This window comes from Gekko japonicus, unplaced genomic scaffold, assembly GCF_001447785.1.
Source record: "Gekko japonicus isolate JY-2015 unplaced genomic scaffold, Gekko_japonicus_V1.1 scaffold134, whole genome shotgun sequence".
Taxonomy (NCBI): Eukaryota; Metazoa; Chordata; class Lepidosauria; order Squamata; family Gekkonidae; genus Gekko; species Gekko japonicus.
The window spans coordinates 629058-650266 of record NW_015172007.1 but is presented as its reverse complement, the minus strand read 5'-3'; the positions used below and the strand labels follow the sequence as shown (position 1 = coordinate 650266).

At 42.1% G+C, this 21209-nt stretch overlaps 1 protein-coding gene across 1 annotated transcript in view; it reads right to left on the bottom strand.

Annotated features, from left to right (window-relative positions):
* Positions 1–3696: 3696 nt before the first annotated feature.
* HFM1 (HFM1, ATP-dependent DNA helicase homolog) overlaps positions 3697–21209 on the bottom strand; it is a 91490-nt gene continuing 73977 nt past the window's right edge. The window contains exons 28-37 of the mRNA XM_015420183.1: positions 13782–13919; positions 12277–12372; positions 11101–11219; positions 10558–10640; positions 10324–10424; positions 7927–8031; positions 7279–7384; positions 6920–7034; positions 3997–4133; positions 3697–3763 (exon numbers count right to left, since the gene is read on the bottom strand). Coding sequence (XP_015275669.1) covers positions 3697–3763; positions 3997–4133; positions 6920–7034; positions 7279–7384; positions 7927–8031; positions 10324–10424; positions 10558–10640; positions 11101–11219; positions 12277–12372; positions 13782–13919 — 1067 coding nt within the window. The remainder of the gene's footprint in view (positions 3764–3996; positions 4134–6919; positions 7035–7278; positions 7385–7926; positions 8032–10323; positions 10425–10557; positions 10641–11100; positions 11220–12276; positions 12373–13781; positions 13920–21209) is intronic.

The following is a 21209-nucleotide window of genomic DNA, read 5'->3' as shown; positions in this document are numbered from 1 at the left end:
TTGGTTAACTGTACAGGATAACTGCCAGTGAGAATCTTTCTGTGTAATTCATGTTCTGGCACATCCCCACTGTCCACTAGTGTCTGCATGTTCACTTGAGTTCTATCTGTGCCATGTTGCTCCTGGTTGAAGAAGTAACCTCAGCCCAGCAAAGCTTTCTCCCAGGTGGACTTATTAGAAACAGCCTTAATTCCAATCCCTTTTAAAAAAAATCTCTGCTATAAAATCCACTGCATGTCGTTGTGTGCAAAATACTCTTAGGGAACCATGCTAATCAGTGGTTTTATCACCTTTGATCTTTATCAGGTATGACAATTACTTCAAAACCAATAAGGTATGCAACTGGAGAATGTATCAGAAGAGTGGATGTAATATAAAAACTTCCTTTGAAAGAAGACTTCAGAATATTTTTGCTTCTATTAAAAATTTCAAACAATTTTATGAAAGGGAAATTAGGCTTTAAAAGAAACAAAACCCAAGTATGAATAAGTGATGCATAACAAAAATGACAAACAAAGCAAGATACTAATCCCCTCCACAAAGTTTTCAATGGTAACATAGGCTTTGCCCTACAGATCAAGTTTTCCTAGAAGACATCCGCATTATGCGATCAATCTTCTGAAGATGTGAATGTCAACAGTAAGAACACTGTACGATGCTGATTTGCTATGAAAAAAGTGATCTTATGACAGCAAAGAAGTATTTCAAATAACTCTTTAAAGTAATGGAACTAATTTATTACAAGGTATTTCTTGGACACAATCTACCGGGAAATTTTACTGCTCAGGACCCATAGAAACATAAGAAAACATGAACTTCTTGGCAGATTGTACCCTTAGTCTATGGCTAAAAATGGAAATTAAAGCCTCTTAAAATCAAAAGAACAGTGACAATATATTGCAAAAAGAAGTGAAGCTATTCCCTAGCGTGTGCAGGACAGATTATTGATGAGCAGCATATGAAAAAATGAAAGGAATATTACACAAGGAGAAAATGTTATAAGAAGAAACTTTGAATTTAACTTTTGAAAATTAATCACTTTTAAGATTGAAATAAAAACATTAATAACTACTAATCCCCTCCCTGGGCAAGATTTAATTTATGAGGGGGGAAAGGAAGTAACTTGGAGAATAACTTTTTTTAACCTGATGTTATCAGGAATAAAAACTATGCTCTGTCTTAAAGAAGAAGAAAATTGTATTTTCTTCTTCACTTAATTTCGGGGTCCAGACATATATTATTGGTTATTACAAAAGTCATGAATAATGGAACCAACTAATCCCCTGATCACCAGCAGAAGGTGCCTAAAGCTGTTGTAAGTTGGTCACTCGGGTGTTTTCTACACAGAGACAGGACTATGTAGTTTTCCCACTGCTGCTTCAGCTGCCAATACAGCACGGCAGCAACAGGGCTTACACATAGATCTGGCAGTCTGAAGCAGCAGAACAAAGTTAGAGTCCAGCGGGGGCACCTTTAAGACCAGCAAAGTTTTATTCAAAGTATGAGCTTTCGTGTGCACGCACACTTCTTCAAAATACATTGGAATGGAAGTAAACAGCTCATCTGTCTATATATAGGGACGGTTAACTTCCATTTCAATGCATCTGAAGAAGTGTGCATGCACACAAAAGCTCATACCTTGAATAAAACTTTGCTGGACTTAAAGGTGCCCCACTGGACTCTAACTTAGTTCTAGGGCTCAAACATGTCAAGTTTCCCTGGCCTGGTCCTGTGGCAGCAGTCACTCCCCATTTTGTACCACCAGGACAATTCCAGATTTAAAAAATAAAAATAAAAATCAACAATTGAATATTCTTATATGATTATAACAACATGTGTAACAGAGGTTCTCTGAATTCCTAGTTTTTGATTTTTTAAGAAGTCTCTAGCCCATATTTATTGCCTCTCCTCTATCTCCACAAGAAAGGTGCCAGATTTACTTTTTTAAAATGAAAGTTGGAAAATCAGAGAATCTGTTACACATATTGTTATAACATTATATTGATATAAAGATATTCAGTGGCCAATTAAAAATAACAACAAGTGGGGGGAGAAAATGGTCTCTGTGGGGAAACTGGGAAAATTTGAAACTCTCTGCCCACATGGCACCCATCCAGGATTTGCTGAGATCTTTCACAAAACTTTGCAGCAAATACAGGTTTGGGGAAGACTGGGGGAAAGCCAGGGAAACCCTGGGAGGTGCATAACCTGTGTGGAAAAGGCCTTGTTTCCACAATTGTGTGGTAAAGGTTGAGTATGCCAGAAACCATTCTGTGAGGCTCTTTTAAGACAAAAGCCATTGGTTGTCTCAAATGAATAAAAAGGACAGTAAATCATAGGATTTCTAGTCAGGATTATTAAGGATCAGAAAAATAGAATTAAAGTCTAATTTACAAATTAATGGACCAAATGAAAACAGGAAATGGCACTCTCATTTCCTTGGCTACCTAGAGACTGAGACACTTTGAGGAACCTGAACATTTCAGTTTTATTTTTCTAGGCAAGGTGTTTATAGTCCTCATCCACAAGAATGTCTGAACATGTGATGACAATTTCTTAATGTTCAAAAGTGAACTATGAAATATTTATTACCACCAGCTTAACAATATCATAACACAGATGGAAGACTTCACCAACCATTCACATTGGCCTATTCATAAAACCAGCACTGAGAATCTAGAATTTTCTGCAATGGTGCATTGTATGACCTATATTAAAAAAGAAACTGGCGCAGTATAACCAGATATTGCGATCCAGAGGAGTCCATATATACATACAAACTGCTCCTACACATGCATAGGAGGTAGATGATCTTTCCTTGCAGTGATAGCTCCTTGAGTCTCAAAGGTGCTGCTGCCGCTTCAGAGAGCCCTCAGCACTGGAAAAGTTATTTCTTTTTTTCAAGAAGGCTTAGGAACTGCCACTGGAAAGGGGAAAGATGAAATCCCACAGGCACACTGTGGCTAAAACAGTATCTGGATGCCCATGTCTATATTTAGCTATATAAAAGTCATTATAGTGATACCAGTTCTTTGTGGCAATATCCCCTTTGGCAACCTGAACACAGATTTTGCAATATTTTGAGAAACATTCTCTGCTTAAAATGTAAACCCATTTCTAAAGCAATAGAACATAATGAAAATTCTGATTACAGTCCTTAAAAGAATTTTGAGTTTATAAACTAACATTGTTCCTTTTTATTTTTAAACCCCATTGTTTCACATACTATATAGGCATTACAAAACCAATTTAACAAGTATAATGGCAAAAGTTAAAAATCCCATATACAGGATATTTTTCCAGATATAACGAAGTGATTGTTTATTTGCAAGATGCATATTACTAATATAATCTTATTTCCCAGAGAAAAACTGGGAATAATTTGAAACCAAGAAAAAAAATAGTTTGGCTTATAACCAATCCCCTTTAATAATAGGGTTTCAAAGAACCTTATCTCCTACAATACTAGGAGCAGCAACTCATATAAACAAAGATGTTTAAACAACTATTAAAGATGCATTGTGCATTAAATACTGGAAGGAAACCATATGCCGTTTTAGTCATTAGTGTATGCAGAAAAACGGTCTATTAATGAATGGCTGTAAACCAAAAGTAGAAAATTTTGATTTGTATTTGAAGTCCTCATCCTGAAAATTAGTGTTTATTTCTCATCACTGGCAATGTGCCTGGTTTATTTTAGAAAATGCCATCAAATATTCCAAGAAAAGGCCTCAGATCATCATCATCATCAGGGAGGTGATCCCTAGCAAAATGAACAGAATAAAAGAAACTTTATGTTTAATATAGCAAACCTTAAGAAACCATAAAATCTTATCCAGAATGAAACCTAACATGTTTCAGAGTGCAGTCCTTGCACAGAAGGCTGAAGGCAGCCATATGTGTGAGCTCATGACCTTCCTGAAATACCTGTTTAGATGCAATTATGCAAACGGAAGACGAAGTTCTGGCAGTACATGCACAAATCTTTGTCATTACCTGAGATCAGCCTCTTTTTTCATTCCCTTGTTACATATAAAGAAGTCCCCTTTTGTATTGAATCTGTAAGATCCTGAGACTGCTTCTGAGCCTGTAGTCAACTGTGGTGGAGAATCCTTTCCTTCTTGAAAGTCAAACTATAAGAGGCATAAGAAACAATGTGAATTTCAAAATACCCAACTTAAAGAGACTACCACTAAAAACAGGGTTTGTTTACACATATAGAGTTTTTATCAGGCCTGATTGAGAATGCTAAAAAAAGGATTTACCTGCATGGTTTTTAGGATTATATACAAGCAGGAAGTTCAGTTGTACAGTGGGCAACCTGCAGGGATTTACAAGGGGATTTACATTTCTCCCTGTATCCCTCTCCCTGCACTATTTCCTTCTTCCCTTCCCCTGGCAACCTTCATATTCTCACCCTTCTCTGCTCCCTTCTCTCCTTCCCACCCACACACCAACCTTTTATCTGCCCCCATTCAGCTCAAGTGGTTAAGACGCTGAACTGCAGGCTGTGGAAGGTCGGTAGTTCAGCAGTTCGAGACCCGAGTGTGCCGCATGACGGAGTGAGCTCCCGTCTCTAGTTCCAGCTCCTGCCAACCTAGCAGTTCGAAAGCAAGAAATTGCAAGTAGATAAATAGGTACCACACTTCAGTGGGAAGGTAACAGCATTCCATGCACCTTGGTGTTTAGTCATGCCGGCCACATGACCACGGAAACGTCTTCGGACAGCGCTGGCTCTTCGGCTTTGAAACGGAGATGAGCACTGCCACCCTAGAGTCGGATTCGACTGGCTTTCGAGCAAGGGAACCCTTACCTTTTTAAACCCTACCTTTCTCTACAATGGGAACCCAAAGCATCTTACATGATTCTCCTCTCCTCCCTTTTATCCTTCGGAAAAATACCTGTGAGTAGGAGTGAAAGCCCTGGAAAAGGGGCCCTTCCCCAGCCCACCCTGGCCCTGTCTACCCAAAAAGAAGGAGACAAAGAGGAAGATGCAGTCTTCCTGACCCTGCCCTGGCCTCCCACAGGGGGAAGGAGGGAGGAAGGGTCGGCCTCCATAACCAATTCTCTAGGTGCTACTTTCCTTGCCTTGCACAAGGCTTGAGTGGACCAGGTACCACTTCCCACGCTTCAGGTGGGCCTGGTGCTGCTGCCCTGATCTCATGTCACCCAAACTTTGGGGGGGGGGGGCAAACCAAGCCAGGTGCCACTTCCCCCATGCTTTACCTTCTATGCACCAAGCCTGTCACTATCTCCCCCCTTGCCTTGGGCAGGATAAGCACCACATCCCCCCCCTCACCACTGCCTTCTGTGTCTCACTTTGGTAAGGGTGAAGCCTTCCTCACCTCAGAGAGCCACCTCCCCCACTCCACCTCAGGCACAGTGGGCCAGGCACTGTCTCCCCTGCCTTGCATGGGGCTCAGGCAGGCTGGGCTGCATCCTTCTGTTCCAAGGCTATCCCAGTCCAGGTGGGGCAGAGGTCATCAGCCCACTGAGAGGTGTCTTAATGGCTAATCTGACCCAGCTGAGTTAAATTAGGCTAAGAATGTGTAACTGGCCCAATGTCACAGTGATTTTCCATGGCAGAATGGGGGGTTCAAAGTTGCAGTCTGAAACTCTAATCACTACACCACACTGGCTTTCATGGGGTAGCTACTGTTGAACATTAGCAAATATCTGAGCCTTGGTGAGTCACACAAGTTGTGTGGCATCAAGTCACCCAATAGTTCCTGCTGGGCCTGGCTCTGATAAGTCCTTTCTCAAAAGCTAAAATAGCCCTGCTGCAGCTGAGCCCGGAGCCTCTCCTGGCATTCCCTGCCAATGTGACCGTGCCCAGAGTGGCTCCCAGCATTCCCTGCCCCCACAGCTGGGCCGAATCGGCTCCACAGGAGCAGCAGGAGACAGGCCCTCAATGGCTTTTTATTTTGGGGGAGAACTTAAACCCCACAATGAATTTTTTTTTAAGTTTTCAGATTTTTCTGCAAACCTAGAGGGTCATCCAAGTTTGCAGAAAAACTTGTTTGGGGGTAAGTATGCCCCCTATCTGCGGATTTAGATATCTGCACATAGGGGACTATTAAGAATTAGATATATAGATGATGATAATGATAATAAATGCTTAGGAAGAAATGTAGTGATTCAATGACACAATTAGTGACCTAGTGGCAGCTTTATAACCTGGCTCAGAATGTTGCTCTGATTGACCAAAGTGCTCATTGAAGTGTAATGGCCAAATACTGTTTGATGAGAAAACTATACTGTTACATACAAGCAAACACAGGATGAGGTGGAATAAGGGAAGGATAGGCACCTCAAAGTCATTATGACTACCACAGCCCATTCATCTCATATGTTTGGAATAATATTTTACAATGCAATTACAACTGACATAAATTGAATGGAATTAACAAACATAAAATGCTACTATAGTTCTGCTGGTACAAGACACTCTGTGCATTGCCAGTACTATACATATGTGCATTTACGTACATATGTGCTGTCAAGTCACAACTAACTTATGATGACCCCAGCAAGGGGCTTTCAAGGGTTAGGGTTGGAAGCAGAGGTGGTTTACCATTGCCTTCGTCTGCAGGCTATTAAGTATATGATTAAGAAGATGGCAAAACTAAATCCTGACTATGATTCTTGAAAACATTTGAGTCAATGGGAATGTTTAGTTTGCACTTTGTCCTTATAACTTACCCTCTCAGAGAAGAAGGGAACAAACTCAACTGAAGCAATATAAACTGCAATTAGCTTGTTAAAATGGCTTTTCAAAGAAACCCTTCCAGAAAATGCACATGAAATGAAATCCTATCAATTCCCAGATAAACAAAAAGAAACTAGTAATAAAATATCTGAAATATAAATATTCACACAGAAGTATTGACTGGCAAAAAACCCCTGTATTTTTACTTACAGTGTTTTTATTTCCATATTTGGTAGGTGATTTCACATATGATGATGGAGGACTCAATGAGGAAAAGTCAGAATTTTGTAGGCAGATATCAAATTTCTCTTTCAATGTGTAAAAACTTAAAAAGTGAAAAACAATAAAAATGTTCAAACATTGCTGAATCAATGTAAATGCACCTCCTTTTTAAGGTTTTTCTTTTTACTCTCCTATATTAAATCTAATATAAAATAATTCAATTAACACATAGAAATTTCAAAATGCCCACTATTCCAGCAATTCATTTTCCAACATGCAGCTGAAATAGCAGCCACACTGACTATATAGTGTATGGTTCGTATGTACTATCACTATATTATATTTACCTTTTTAAATGTGCATCTGGATATTTCCTCTGTGTATCCTGGAAATGGTATTTAGATCTTCCTGAGCTCTGAAGGAATGTGTTTATAGGTCCCAGGTGAGAAGGTTCTAAAATATAAAAACACCCCAAAACATCTTGTAAGTACTTAGTGGAATCCAAACATATTTGAAACATGATCTTAAATAGACCCATTAAGGTTTCAGTACTCCTTTAAAGCTGTAACATACAATCCACACAAAAGTTAGGCAATAAGAGTTGAATCTTAGCTTTTTGTTTATTGGTATCAAGCTCACAGGGACCAATTTTCACTTGTTTATATCCATAAATTTAACATATCAATTCAGAAAGGCATAACATGATTACTAGCTGAGGCTAAGAGCTAAAATGAGCTTCATTGTTATAGGGGCCTGAGGATTACAGCCTGTGTCTTCTGCCTGATGAGTGGGCACGACCAAATTGCTACCATTTTCAGAAATTGTGCTTTACCCTCCACAGATTCAAAAGTTGTTCAAAGAGGCTTTTGAGTCTTTTGTACAGTGGGTTTGAGAAGAGTCCCCATCCTACCCTCCGATCCTGGAACTGTGAGTTCTGCACATGTAACAAAAACAGTTTTTATATCAGAAATGTATATTACAGGACGTTGCTTTACCTGAATTCTCCATATCAGCAGTAAAACCACTGGCATGTACTAAATTCCCTTCATCATAATCATCCCAAACCTCATCTCCTAATTCAAAGTTCACATTCAAAGGCTCTGAAAACAAAGTGCTGCTTTTATCTGCATCTGTTAAGTTATTCATTAAAGATTCTTTGAGATTTTTGTTTGAAATTATTGTCCGATGTCTCTTTTCATTTAAAGTTGCAGGTTGCTTGCTAACAAAGAAACCTATAATTGAGCATAGTACAGGTAAAACAGTAAAATGATGTTTTAACTATTGTAAAAAACCCCAAACCCTGGGGGGTTTAACATATACTAGAAGTGCAGTACTGTCTAAAGTTTTCTCAACATAGTTTGGGGGGACAGAAACCCACAATATTTTAAAAGGAAGAGGCATTATTTTAGAAATGAGTCACTTTACTCCACATCCAAACAGCATTTGAATTTTATGGACTGTACAAGTGGTCAGTTATCAATCTTAAACATGTAAAATCACAAGGCTGATTAACAGTGTGACTGAAATCAACAGAAATATGTCACAAATATATTAAAACAAGTGGAAACTCACAGGAACTTGCAGGGGGAATCTCATTTTCCCCTCCCCAACTATTTCCTGTGTCCCGTCTCTGAAAGCCCCCTAGCCTCTCACCTTTGCCTGCTTCCTTCTCTCCTTCTCATGGAACAGCTAATATACCTTTATCTGACCCTCCATCTTCAGCTCACCCCTCCCCCAGCAGCTTCTACCTAGGAAAACTATGGCCCAGTTGTAAGCTGGCCCAAAATCACCCACTGAGTTTCCACAGCAAGATGAGGATTTGAACCTGGGTCTTCCAAACCCTACTCTGAAGCTCTAACTGCTACAACCACACTGACTTTCATATGGTTGAACAGTAGCAAGCAGCCAGGTCTAGCTGAGTCATGGAAGGAGCTATCAAGTCACCCAGTGGTTGCAGCCAGGTGTGGCCATGATGAGTCCTCTCTCAAAGGCCAGAACAGCACTGGAAATGACTCTACCTGCTCCCCTTGCCTTTTACTCAGAGAAACCAAGTCTGGAATTCTGTGGTTCCCTAGCAATGGTCACTGAAGGAATCTGGTTTGTAAAGCAACAGGGGCCCCTTTCGTCATTTTGGGTTTTTTTAACCCCCCCCCCCCCCAATGTATTTTAATTTTAGATTTCACATTTTTCTGCAAGCCTGGAGCATTTTCAGGTTTGTAGAAAGATCTGTCTTGTCCATTCACAGCTTCAATCGCCAGATTTAAGTATCCTCAGATTTGTCCAACTTGGCTTTTGTATACAAGTAGGGATGCACAAGAAACTTGCAGGAGCGGCCATGCCATTCCCCCTCCAGTTCTCTCAGTGCTTCTATCTTTCAATCCCCAACTCCTCTCTTATTTTCTGTCCATTTACTACCATTCCTTCTCTCTTTCTGGCTCCACTTCATCATTCTCTTTTCTTTCTGTCCCACCTTCCCATCACTGTCTTCATCTTTCTGCCTCCCATTCCATCAGTCTCTCTTTTTAGCCCCCATCACTCTCTTTCTCTTTCCGCCCCTCCACCCCATCACACTCTCTTTGTCTCTCTTTCTGCCTCACCATCCTTCTGTCTCCCATGGCAGCACTCACCTCCATGCCCCCGCAGCGTTACCATCTCAGCAGTATAGCAGCTTCGCACACACAGGCAACGCTATTGGTTTTAGGGGGAATTAAATACCCCGATATACATTTTTAAAATGTTTTCAGATTTTTCTGCAAGCCTGAGGTTTCCCCCAAGTTTGCTGAAAAATCTTACTTCTGAGTAAATGGGTCTGATCTGCAGATTTAGGTGTCTGTAAATTGGGCATAGTTCGCTATTAGATGGATATATCCCACATTATTGTGAGCTGGGTGTCCAGTTATTTTGAATTCATTATTGTATCAAAATATGAAAGCCAAGCAGTAACTTTTAGAAGGTCTTTGCAAGCTTTCAACTCTTTATCGCGCAAGAGGCTGAAGGACAAAAAAGATATTTCAGGCCATGATTTTAAGGCCACTTGTTTGTATCTTGTATGGGATGTGTTGCAAGCTTAATTAATTAAATCATGCTCACTGGAGCTGGTAAGTGTACACTTGGCACCATCACCAAGTACTGAAGTTTCCTTTCCATGCTGCACTCTTGCCTTTCTGACTTGTCAAGAGCACTGGGATGCTAACAGATACTACAGCATGTGTGTGTGTGTGGGGGGGGGGAATGATGGAGGCTGTGGATGATAGAGCAGTATTTCCCTTCATTTTGACATGTGTTACCCACTGTTCCAATTCTCCAACTAAGATCAACAGGACTTAAAATGGTTCATTTCAGTTTGACTAAACCCCGGGGGGACTAAACTTAAAATATCATTAACAACTTACCAGTATCTTTGAAATCTTCAGGTTGCAGCTGAACTCTTCCAGAAACAGGTTCATTCCCCTCATCTAATAAAGTAAACTCTGAATGCGGTGCATATTCTGACCTTCATTAAAATGAACATCACCACCAAAAAATTCAAAATTAAAACTAATTTGATATAGAAAACAAAATCATATATGTTGTTAGCAGAGAAAACCAGATGAGAGGTGATTGCCATTGTTGTGGTAGTACTGTACCTTGACAATCTTGGAAGTAAAGATTTAGGAGTATAACCAAATTGCTTAAGCTGCACATTCTGAGATTTAGTTGACACATTCATCTAAAATATAGATAAATTATAGATTATTACTGTGTACACATAAGATAAAATAGATCTGGTAAATATGTACAAATCAAACTAGAAAATGAATAATTCTGACACCTTGTCAGGAATAGAAAAATTACGTATGAACATTACGTCCCCCCACTTTGTGAGAGGAGTTTTATATAGTTAGAAAAGTGTGCATCTTTTAAAAAAACCACTATGAATTAAATGAACCTATTTAGTCAACCACTTTTTAGAGCTATGCAAGAATCCCAGCAAGCCCAGGCTGGCTATAATCTGTAATTTCATTAATCACACTTTATTCCCTATTACCAATTGCCTATGACTATTTTACAACAAACACTTGACTATGTTTCACTGATGTGCCTACCTTTCACTAATAAAATCCATCTGCAAATATATAGAAGTTTGTTAGTAAAAGTATAGTAAGAAAACAATTATTGTAGTTGTACACCTTTAATTGTTTGACTGGGGGAACAGCAGATACAGCATCCCGGGTCCTCAAATCAGCAAGATATGAAGAAAATTTTGGCTCTTTCCTCAACTCAGATTTCTTTGACACTCCAATTTTACCTTTAAAAAAACGCATTTTTTATTTTATACTTTTATTTAAAATATAGTACCTAATACAACATAAACAAAATAATAAATGCATTTCTATCATTCAACACAGTATTAATACAACCAGGTACCTTTATATACTTTGTAAACAGATTTTTCATTTTTAAAAGCAATATTAGGCTTGCCAAGTCCCCACAGGGGGCGGGGAAACCCCCGCCCCAGAGGCCCGTTCCCTGCTGCCGGCGGATCGGGCCCCGGGGGGGACTCCACCCCGACATGCACATTGCCCGGAAGTGATGCAGGCATGCGAGGCACACTGGGGGCGGGGCCATGGTCATCCGAGGGAAAACTCTATGGCAACCCTAGGTGGAGGGTCTTGGAGAGAATGTGGAGCAGGACACACAAGAGAAGAAAAGAAACATGTGACGTGGGGAAAGTATTGTCCCTTAACTTTCATTTTGTATACTTTTACTGGTGATAGCATTTATTGTGTATAGCCAAAGGCCATTACAATCAATCGCACAGAACATAAAACATAAATATATACAATTATATTGCTTAGGGTTGCCAAGTGTGAATTCAGCCGCAGCGGGGGACTCTCGGCTGGCAGCTGGAGCACGCACACGCTCAGCGTGCATGCGCCGCATCCACATCACCCGGAAGTGACACGGACACGCTGGGCACGCTGGGGGCGGGGCCACAACCATCCGAGGGAAAACCATAGAGTTTTCCCTCGGATGACCGTGGCCCCGCTCCCAGTGTGCCCGGCGTGCCTGCGTCACTTCCAGGCAATGTGCACGTCGGGGTGGAGTTCCCCCCAGGGCCCGATCTGCCGGCGGCGAGGAACGGGCCTCTGGGGCGGGGTTTTCCCCGCCCCCTGGGGGGACTTGGCAAGCCTACCTCCACCCATGCATAATGGTGCATATGTTTGCAAAACTAACATTCATATTTCTATGTGTAGGGAGCTGACTGGATCATTTCCTTGGGTTGTGTTTTTTTAAATTGCATTTCCGTAAGTAAGCAAGCCGGTCCTTCAAAAATAAAAGTTACAAAATGGGATGAAACTCACAGCAGTCATGTCCACATATTTCTTTATTTTTACAGTGATGGTTGCATTTTCTGTTCCCATGTTTTATGTTGAGGACCTCTTGGTTACAAGTAGCTCCTAAATTAATAACATATATTTTAAAGAAAATGTTATTTTTATTGACATACTTTAGGTATCATATGGAAGAAATGAACTATGCTTGTTGATATTTGCTCTTTCCTCAACGCATTAATATATGCTTGAATTATTGATCTCTGAAGTGCTGTCTACGCAATCTTGTAATGCCTGTGCAGGAATCTTGAACAAAAGTCTTCCACATCACTCATGACTTGACGCTTTTAACTGGAGCTGCCAAAGATTGAACCTGGGCCTTCTGCATGCAAAGCAGATGCTCTATCACTGAACCATGGTCCTACCTTTATAGGCACAGCTCCACCTCCATGTAATTGCAGACATTGTTCAAAAACATAAACATATGAAGCAACTGCCTTATCCTGTCAACCTAACATGGGAAGCAATATGAAAAGTGATAAACCTATTGCAAACGTTGGCGAATTGTGAATTCTTTTAAAATCTTTCTTCCTATTCACTTTTATTCTAAAGTTAATGTCATCAACTGACACTCTTTGTGCATGAATATTTTATTTCTTAAACCCCAATACCAGTAAAGATGCATTACTGTGAAGAATGCTTGCTGAGGAAAAGTGATTTGAGGAATATAATGTGTTCTTAAGGCATATCTACTTGAAAGAAAACATCATTTAAATCAACAGGGTTTAATTCTATTCAGGACCAAGATGTCTTCCTATTTTTTTATTTATGTATTCATTTCAATTTTTTATCCTGATTCTCCAAAAAAGGCTAAAAACAATTAAAAGCAATAAGAGAACAACAAGCCTACTGTCAAGTCACCCCAGAGCACGGCTGCCAACTGGGGATGATAAATGCCTGAGTATTTGAAGGTGGAGCCTGGGGATGCTGGAGTTTGAGGAGGGGTGGGGCCTCAGTGGTATATAAGGCCATAGGGTCCACCCTCCAAAGCAGCCATTTTCTCCAGGGCAACTATCTCTGTAGTCTGGAGATGAGGGAGATCTCCAGGCAATCCTACCCCAGAATCTAAGCTATAGCTGAAAATGCTGTTCCTTCCTATAATTCTTGATATCTTGTAATGAAAAAAACTTTGAGATAGGTCTAGCCCACTGAGGTCCACACTGAAAGAGATTATCTACATTCTCCATGGCTTCCTTAGGTCTCCATTTGCACCCACTGGGGCCCCCATCCCTACATGCTGACGGAGAGCTTTTCACTTTTAAAAACTTGCACCTCCCCATTCACATGGTGACTAAACCCACTTTTAGTACAATCTTTCAGGGGGGTAGGATGCAGCAAGGAAAGGTAAAACCTGTAATAGGGCCAATTGCATGATGATGTTGTATGAAAGCTCCCACAAAATACACTGCTGTTTGGGAACTGGGCAGAAAAAACCATCTATGTGGAAGCAGCCTTAATAGGAAACTCTTGCTTACCTTTATTAATCCTGGTTGCTGGTGAGCTATCAGATGAACATTCACCTTCTAAGTTCCCATTTATGATAATTGTTTCATTTCCATACCACTTTGGTCCTATGTAAACAGCTTTAAATTTTTGCTGAATATCTAGCCCAACTTTTGCAGGAAAAAAAATGCAAGGACTTATTGAGTTTTACAAATAATTCTGAATCATTTACCTAATACATTCCATTTCCCCCCAAACATAAATAGTTCGACATGAAGTAGTAGGATTTTATGATACAGCACAGGTTTAAACATTCAAAAGAAATTTCTCATTCACTGTCGCATCCCCCCCCTCCATATGTCAAAACTGCACAGCTGACATACAAGAATGTAGGATCAACTTTGCTTTGGATGGGCTAATTTAGTACTAACATTTACTGCCACTTGGTGTCTTCTCTAGTCTTTGATGCTAAGCCAAGACCATCCTGTTTTCCTGTGCCTCCGGCATTTAAATGGTTATATGTATGTATTGCTATTTTCAGGGCTCTTTTTGGGCAGGAACGCACAGGAACGGAGTTCCGGCTGGCTCCTGAGTTGGCCACGCCCAGCAGGAGCTCGTTAGCATAACAGGCCACACCCAACAGCAGAAACTCATTAGGATTGGCTACATTAGGGGTGTGTGGCCTAACATGCAAAGGGTTCCTGCTACAAAAAAAGCCCCGGGTTTTGACAACAAACAAGGTAAACAGAATAAGAAGCAAAAGGTGGGTGTGGCTGGATGACCACACTTCTGGTAACACGGGGGTGTGGCCTAATATGCTAATGAGCTGCTCTGTCAGGGTGTGTGGCCTAATATGCTAATGAGTTTCTGCTGGGCTTTTTCTACAAAAAAAGCCCTGGCTATTTTTGATTTAAACCTGAAACCCTTCAGTGATTACTCCCTTAGACTGTTTCCAGGGGAAGGAGACCCATAAGCTCATCAGTTCTGGTTCAATCTGTCAGAATTATTCATTTTCTGAATAGGACTTGGGCATTCTAGCACCTGGGCAAAATATTTGGTTTACCTGAGCTTTCATGCCAGCCTCTCACTTTAGACCAACATTTAATGCTTATCTAGGAAATTTCTGCATATGCCTCACAGAGGGGAGAGAGAGTTCTGACTGCAAAGTGATGTGGGAAAAGCTCTTGGGCTATAGCACAGAAGAGGAAACCTCCTCCTTTTTAGAGATTCATCTCAATCACTGCTGACAGCACCCATTAAGAGGCAGAGGAGGGCCACAGGAATGGTACAGAACACATCTCGAATGTCCTTGAAGGGATCTTCAGAAGACAGGGCAGGAACAGTCTTCAACAGACCCATTATGCACTCCAAGAGACAAGAAGACTTGACAGTGCTCAGGACACCAACAAAAGGGATACCACTGAACTCCACTGATTCCCTCCTTCCTTTCAGATGGAAATGTCTCACATTTACACAAGTTGCCAAGTGTGAAAGCAGCATTATACATGGTGATCACTGGAGCTTAAAATCCTGGTTTGGAGAGAGTAAACAAGCTCTAATTCAGCTGGGCACCCGTAATCATCGGGAAAACAAAGTTGCACTTACTTGTAACTGATGTTTATCAACATCTTCTGTGCAGACATTGGGACTGTGCTTGCACAGGCCTGCCTCAGACAGGAGTTTTTCTAGCTTAAAACATCCAAAAGGGTTTGCTCCTCCCCCCAGAGCCAATGCAACAGAGTTTTCCCACCCAAACCATCACGTGCACTGGGGGAAGAGTGCCCCGCTCACACTCAGTTCCTGCCAGGCCACTGTGAAACTCCAAACAGAAAGAGGGAAAACCTATGAGAGCTCACAGTGGGGCAGGAGGGAGGGGATGGGTGTCTGCACAGAAGACATCGATGAACATCAGTTACAGGTAAGTGCAACTTTGTTTTCATCTTCTGTCTTCAGTGCAGCACCACACTGGGATTTTAGTGAGCTACTCACCAGGAAGGAGAGGTGATGTTCTCATTAAAACAACAACTGAAGAACTGCCTTGGCAACCACTGCATTCTTCCTTGATTGCAGGTCCAATGCATAGTGCTTGACAAACGTGTCCTCAGCTGTCCATGTCACGGCCTCACAGATGTCCATGATTGGCACTTTGCAATCGAAAGCTGCCAAAGACCCTTGCGTCCTGGTGGAGTGGGCCTTAATATCGAGCGGACAAGGCTTACTAGAGAACTCATAACAGGACTGGATGGGCTGCTACAACCCATCCAGCTATTGACCTAGAGGAGGCTGACCTACCCTTTTTAGGACCTGAGTAACAGATAAATAAGCTCTTGTCTATTCAGTAGGGCTTTGTCCTATCAATGTAATCTAATAAGGCGCTCCTGACATCTAGGGAGTACAGGGCTTTCTCTGCCTTGGAAATAGGAGATGGGGGAAAACAGGTAGAACTACCTCCTGAGCTAGGTGAAACTTTGAAACCACCTTAGGTAGGAACTCCAAACTAGGGCATGGCATGACTTTCTCTTTGAAAATCTTCAGGAAAGGTGAATCCACTCTCAGGGCTGCCAATTCACTTATCCTTCTAGCAGAAATGACTGTTACTAGAAATGCCAGCTTCCTAGACAGCATGGCCACTGAGCAAGAGGCTAAAGGCTCAAAGGGGGCTCCCATGAAACGCGTTAGAACGAGAGAGAGCCCATTGTGTAACAATGTTGGACACGGGGGGGGGGGGGGACATTAATTAGGCCCTTAAAGAACCATCAGGACAACTTGTAGGCAAACAAGGAAGAATCTTCAACCAGATTGTGGTGTGCTGAAATGTGTACCTCGATATAAGAAGAAGAAGAAGAATTGGTTTTTATACCCCGCTTTTCTCTACCTGAAAGGAGTCTCAAAGCAGCTTACAGTTGCCTTCCCTTCCTCTCACCACAACAGACACCCTGTGAGGTAGGTGGACCTGAGAGAGCTCTGAGAGAATTGTGACTAACCCAAGGTCACCCAGCAGGCTTCATGTGGAGGAGTGGAGAAACAAATCCGGTTCTCCAGAGAGTCTGCTGCTCTTAACCACTACACCACACTGATAGAAGATACTGTCAGCCCCCTGTGTGCTAAAGAGAATAAGTACTCGAATACTAAAGGTAACGGACAAATGAAGGGTGAAAAGCCCATGGTACTAGACCAGTTCTCAAACAGAGACCACCTCCTAGAATAAGAATACCCCATGGAATGTTTCTAGCCTAAATCAGTATGTTGTAGATCTCAAGGGAGAATGCAGGGACCTGGGCTGAATTCTCCATGCTGTGACATGCAGGCACTCTACATTGTGGTGCAACAGGGGGCCCCCCCCCCCCAGCAGAAGATCCTGGACCAGAGGGAATTTTAAGTATTTTGAATCTGCTAGTTGAAGAAGCCTTGCAAACCACATCTGTCATGGCCAAAACGGTACCTCAAGAATGCTATCTGAGTTTTCTGCCACAATCTTCCCTAGAACCTGGCTCAATAGGGGGAATAGAAGGAAAGCATAAAATAGAGCCCCCTTCCAAGGGATCTGGAATGCATTCCCCAATGAATCGTGATCACTGCTAGGTATGGAACAAAAACTGGAGGCTTTCCTCAACTGGTACATGGCAAAAAGGTCCACTTGGGGAAATATCTATCTCTCAAATACCTGAAAAATATATTTGGTCTGGATGAACCATTTGTAATTCGAAAGACAGACCCTGCTGAGCCTGTCATCAATGGAATTCAGGGACCCTGCTATATGAATGACCCTGAGGGAAATGTGATTCTTGATGGCTACCCTCCAGACCACAACCACTTCCACACACAGAGTCCTCGATCCTGTACCTCCCTGTTTTTTTCAAATAATACATGGAGGTTGTGTTGTTTGTCTGGATTAGAACTCTCTTGCCATGGAGAATAGCTGCCATGGAGAATAGGAATAGGAAAGGGCGAAATGGACTGCGTGCAGCTCAAGGATATTGATGTAAAGCTCCCTGCTTAGGGCAGACCACTTCCCCTGTATGTCAAAACCTTCACAGTGAGCTCTCCATCCTGTTAAGGATGCATCAGTTGTAAGGGTGGTTTCTGGAACCCAAAATTGACTCCACAGGACAAGCTGGTATTCTCCCTCCACCATGAAAGGGACTTGACTACTAGAGAATGCCCAGGCATTTCATGTTTTCCCCTGGGTCCTAGGCTCAGAACACTGAGCATGATATTTCTGTAATGAATATGAATAAATCAAAAGTAGGTTTGCAGTTTACAGATACACACCTGAACAGCATACTCAAGATTGCTACAGCACAGACTTTTTGATGCAATAATTCAGAGCAAGAGGTGTCAGTTATCAGAGACTGTCAAATAGATAAAATATTGCAAGAGTGCTAGTGTTTTAAGCATGTTTTATTTAAAGTTTAATTTTTTAAAATCATTGTTTTCTGTGTCCTTTATAAAGTTTATATCTCTGCTACCTGGCATTACATTTTATGACACACTTGGCCTGGCCCAACAAGGTCTCATTTATGTCAGATCCAGCCCTCTTAACCATTGACACCCCTGCCCTAGGAGCTGTGGCTAAACCACGGGGGCAAAGAGGAATACTGGAAAAAGTTGGAACCGTACCTGAAGCAAAGAAGAAGTAGAAGAAAAAGAGATTGAATTTATACCCTGCACTTCACTACTCAAAGGAGTCACAGAGTGGCTTACAAACCCTTTCCCTTCCCCTCCCCACCACAGACACCCTGTGAGATAGGTGGGGCTTACAGAGCTCTCTCAAGAACTGCCCTTGAGAACAGCTCTGAAAGAACATATGACTGACCCAAGGTCACAACAGCAGCTACATGTGGAGGAGTGGGGAGTCAAACCCGGTTCTCCCAGATTAGAGGCCACGCTCTTACCTCTACACCAAATTGGCATATATGTACTTCCTATGTGTGGAGTGAATAGTGATGCGGAAATAGGCATCTTTAAGATCTTTTACCCCAAACCATGAACCAGGATTAAGGACTTCCACAACAGGTGAAAGAGAGCCCATTCTAAATTTAATTTCCTCAAATCAAGGATGGGCTTCTGGCCCCCATCTTTTTGTCAACAAGGAAACACCTTGATGAAAACCCTGTGACTGAAGGCAAGATGGAACTTTTTCAACTGTTCCCTTATCCAGAAGCTCTTGAAACTATGACTGGAGCTCAGGAAATGGATTATCAGCCGCTGCTATAGCAGGAGAAGAAGTAAAGAAGTGAACTCTAAAAATACCCACAACAAATTATAGATAAAACCCAACTGTCTGAACAGATACATCACCACTCCGTAAAAGCGCAGGCAAGCCTATCCCTAAAAAAAAGAAGCTTCAGATTGGGGTTGGGTTTCTAGCTAGAACTTTTGCTGTTGCCATATAGGTGCAGGTTCTCATTTGGAGAAATAAGAGTGGGGTCCTCCACCCCATTGTCTGGGGAAGTTTCAGACTGGCTCTCTGAAATGAAACAGGAAACTACAGTTCTTCTTCCAGCTCAGAGTCAGGAGAGACTGAGGGCATCATATGCAACTGAGATCCCTATCGACCCTATCTGTAGGGTGACTGTAACCTGGTGGCCTAGGTTGAGAGTGCTGTAGGTAAAAATCAGGCCACTTCTGTAGATAAACAGGAGACATGTAGTAGGGATGCCACTGTGGTGGGCATGACTGCATCCATGGAGCAGGTCTTGCTGGTTTCGACCTCTGAGACATGGGTCTTCATGCAGACGGCTGGCTCTTTCACCTTCACTTTCTGACATAGGCACCTCCAGAAAGGACAAGAGTGGCAATGGGTTGCATGGGGGAACCAAGATGACATCTGAGCCCAGGGGTGACCTAGATGGGGAAGATGATTTCCTATGATGTTGTCCATCTTTTCCTTGTGTTTACTCTTCTTTGCCTTCTTCAAAAGGGGTTCTGAAGAACTGAGAGCCAGAACCATGGGTGAAGGTGAAGGCAAGGCAGGACGTGTTGGAGCCGAGGATGGAACTGTAGATACAGACCCCTTCATGTTTGGGTGATGTTTGACAGCTGCTGGACCTGTTGGAACCAGGCACACCAACAGGAGACCATAACGGTGCTCTGGAATGGGAGCCGAAGGGGCCAACCGAACCAAGGACAGAACCTTCATCGAATCTGATTTCTGAACCAATTTGGATAGTTTGGAGGAGGTTGAGAGCCTTATCCCAAAGAGCTGCCTTTAAGCAAGAAGCTCTGTCGAAGCATACCTTGGGAAATTTTGCAAGTAATCACGTTATGGGACTATAATGTACTGATTTCAGCTCATCATTTATTAGCAGGCAAAACTGAGACAAGGAAGCAGGACCCAGGGGTCTGCTTATATGTCGGTCCAAGCCACACCCAACAAACACACCCCACACCCGTGATAGGTTTATTTACAGTGAACCAATAACCTTAGGTTCCTTTGTGGATCTGGGCTAACCTATTGGTCTGTTTTAGGATCCTACGAATCTATTGTTTTGGGTCGCGAAGCTTTCGAAGCTTTGCTAGTGCACTTGACCACGTGCACACCCGACCACGTGCGTGGTCCTTTGTTAGTACATAACAGGGACTCTCTCAAATACATAAGGCACAAATCATGTGTATCGCTGTGGATTTTCATTGCACATTGTGTGCATTTTTTGAAGAAAGCCATCAGAAAACTCCAGCCACAGGAGATTCTGGCATGGGAAAAGGAGGGGGAGAAGGGAAAGCCACCTCACCACCACAAGGAGAAGTCCTGCAGCAATCTTCTAGAGATGACAGAATAATCGGTCAAGGATAAGGAGAAAGGAAGAAACTCCCAGCAAAGACAAAAAAAACCTAACTGCAAAATGCAGCGAAGCTAGAGTGATCCTACCTACGTGCCAGTAGAAAAGGGACTGAGGGTGAGGAGGTACCCTCTCCTAGAACACGTGATGGTTTGGGAGGGAAAATGCTGTTGTGTCGGCTCTGGGGGGAGAGGTGCCCCCTTTGGATGCTTTAAGCCAGAAAAAAAATCTGTCTGAGGCAGGCCTGTATAAGCACAGTCCCTATGTGGGGCTGCACTGAAGACAAAAAATGAACCATAGTGTGCTTCCAACCAGAAATTCTAATAAAAGTGTAAATGGAGGACAGAGAAGGAAGAATACATTAAACAAACCATGTTCATGTTGACAAAGTAATTAACACAGCAACAGTGCACCACCTGATTAAAAAGTGGATAAAGGCTTATTTAAGAACTAACATACTGGATAGGAAAAAGAGACAGGGATAGGGTCCTAACTACATCTCTAGCTGAGAGAGAGGGACAGACTGTGTGGAACTTCTGAGAAGAAGGAGGAAATTGCCCTAAGAGTGTCCCCACCCTTGAAAGGGCTACGTGCTCTGCTGGATGAGGTTTTCTGAGAAGAATGGTGAGCAACAGCAAGATAGCTGATAGCCAAAAGTTATTCATGGTATGAATGGAT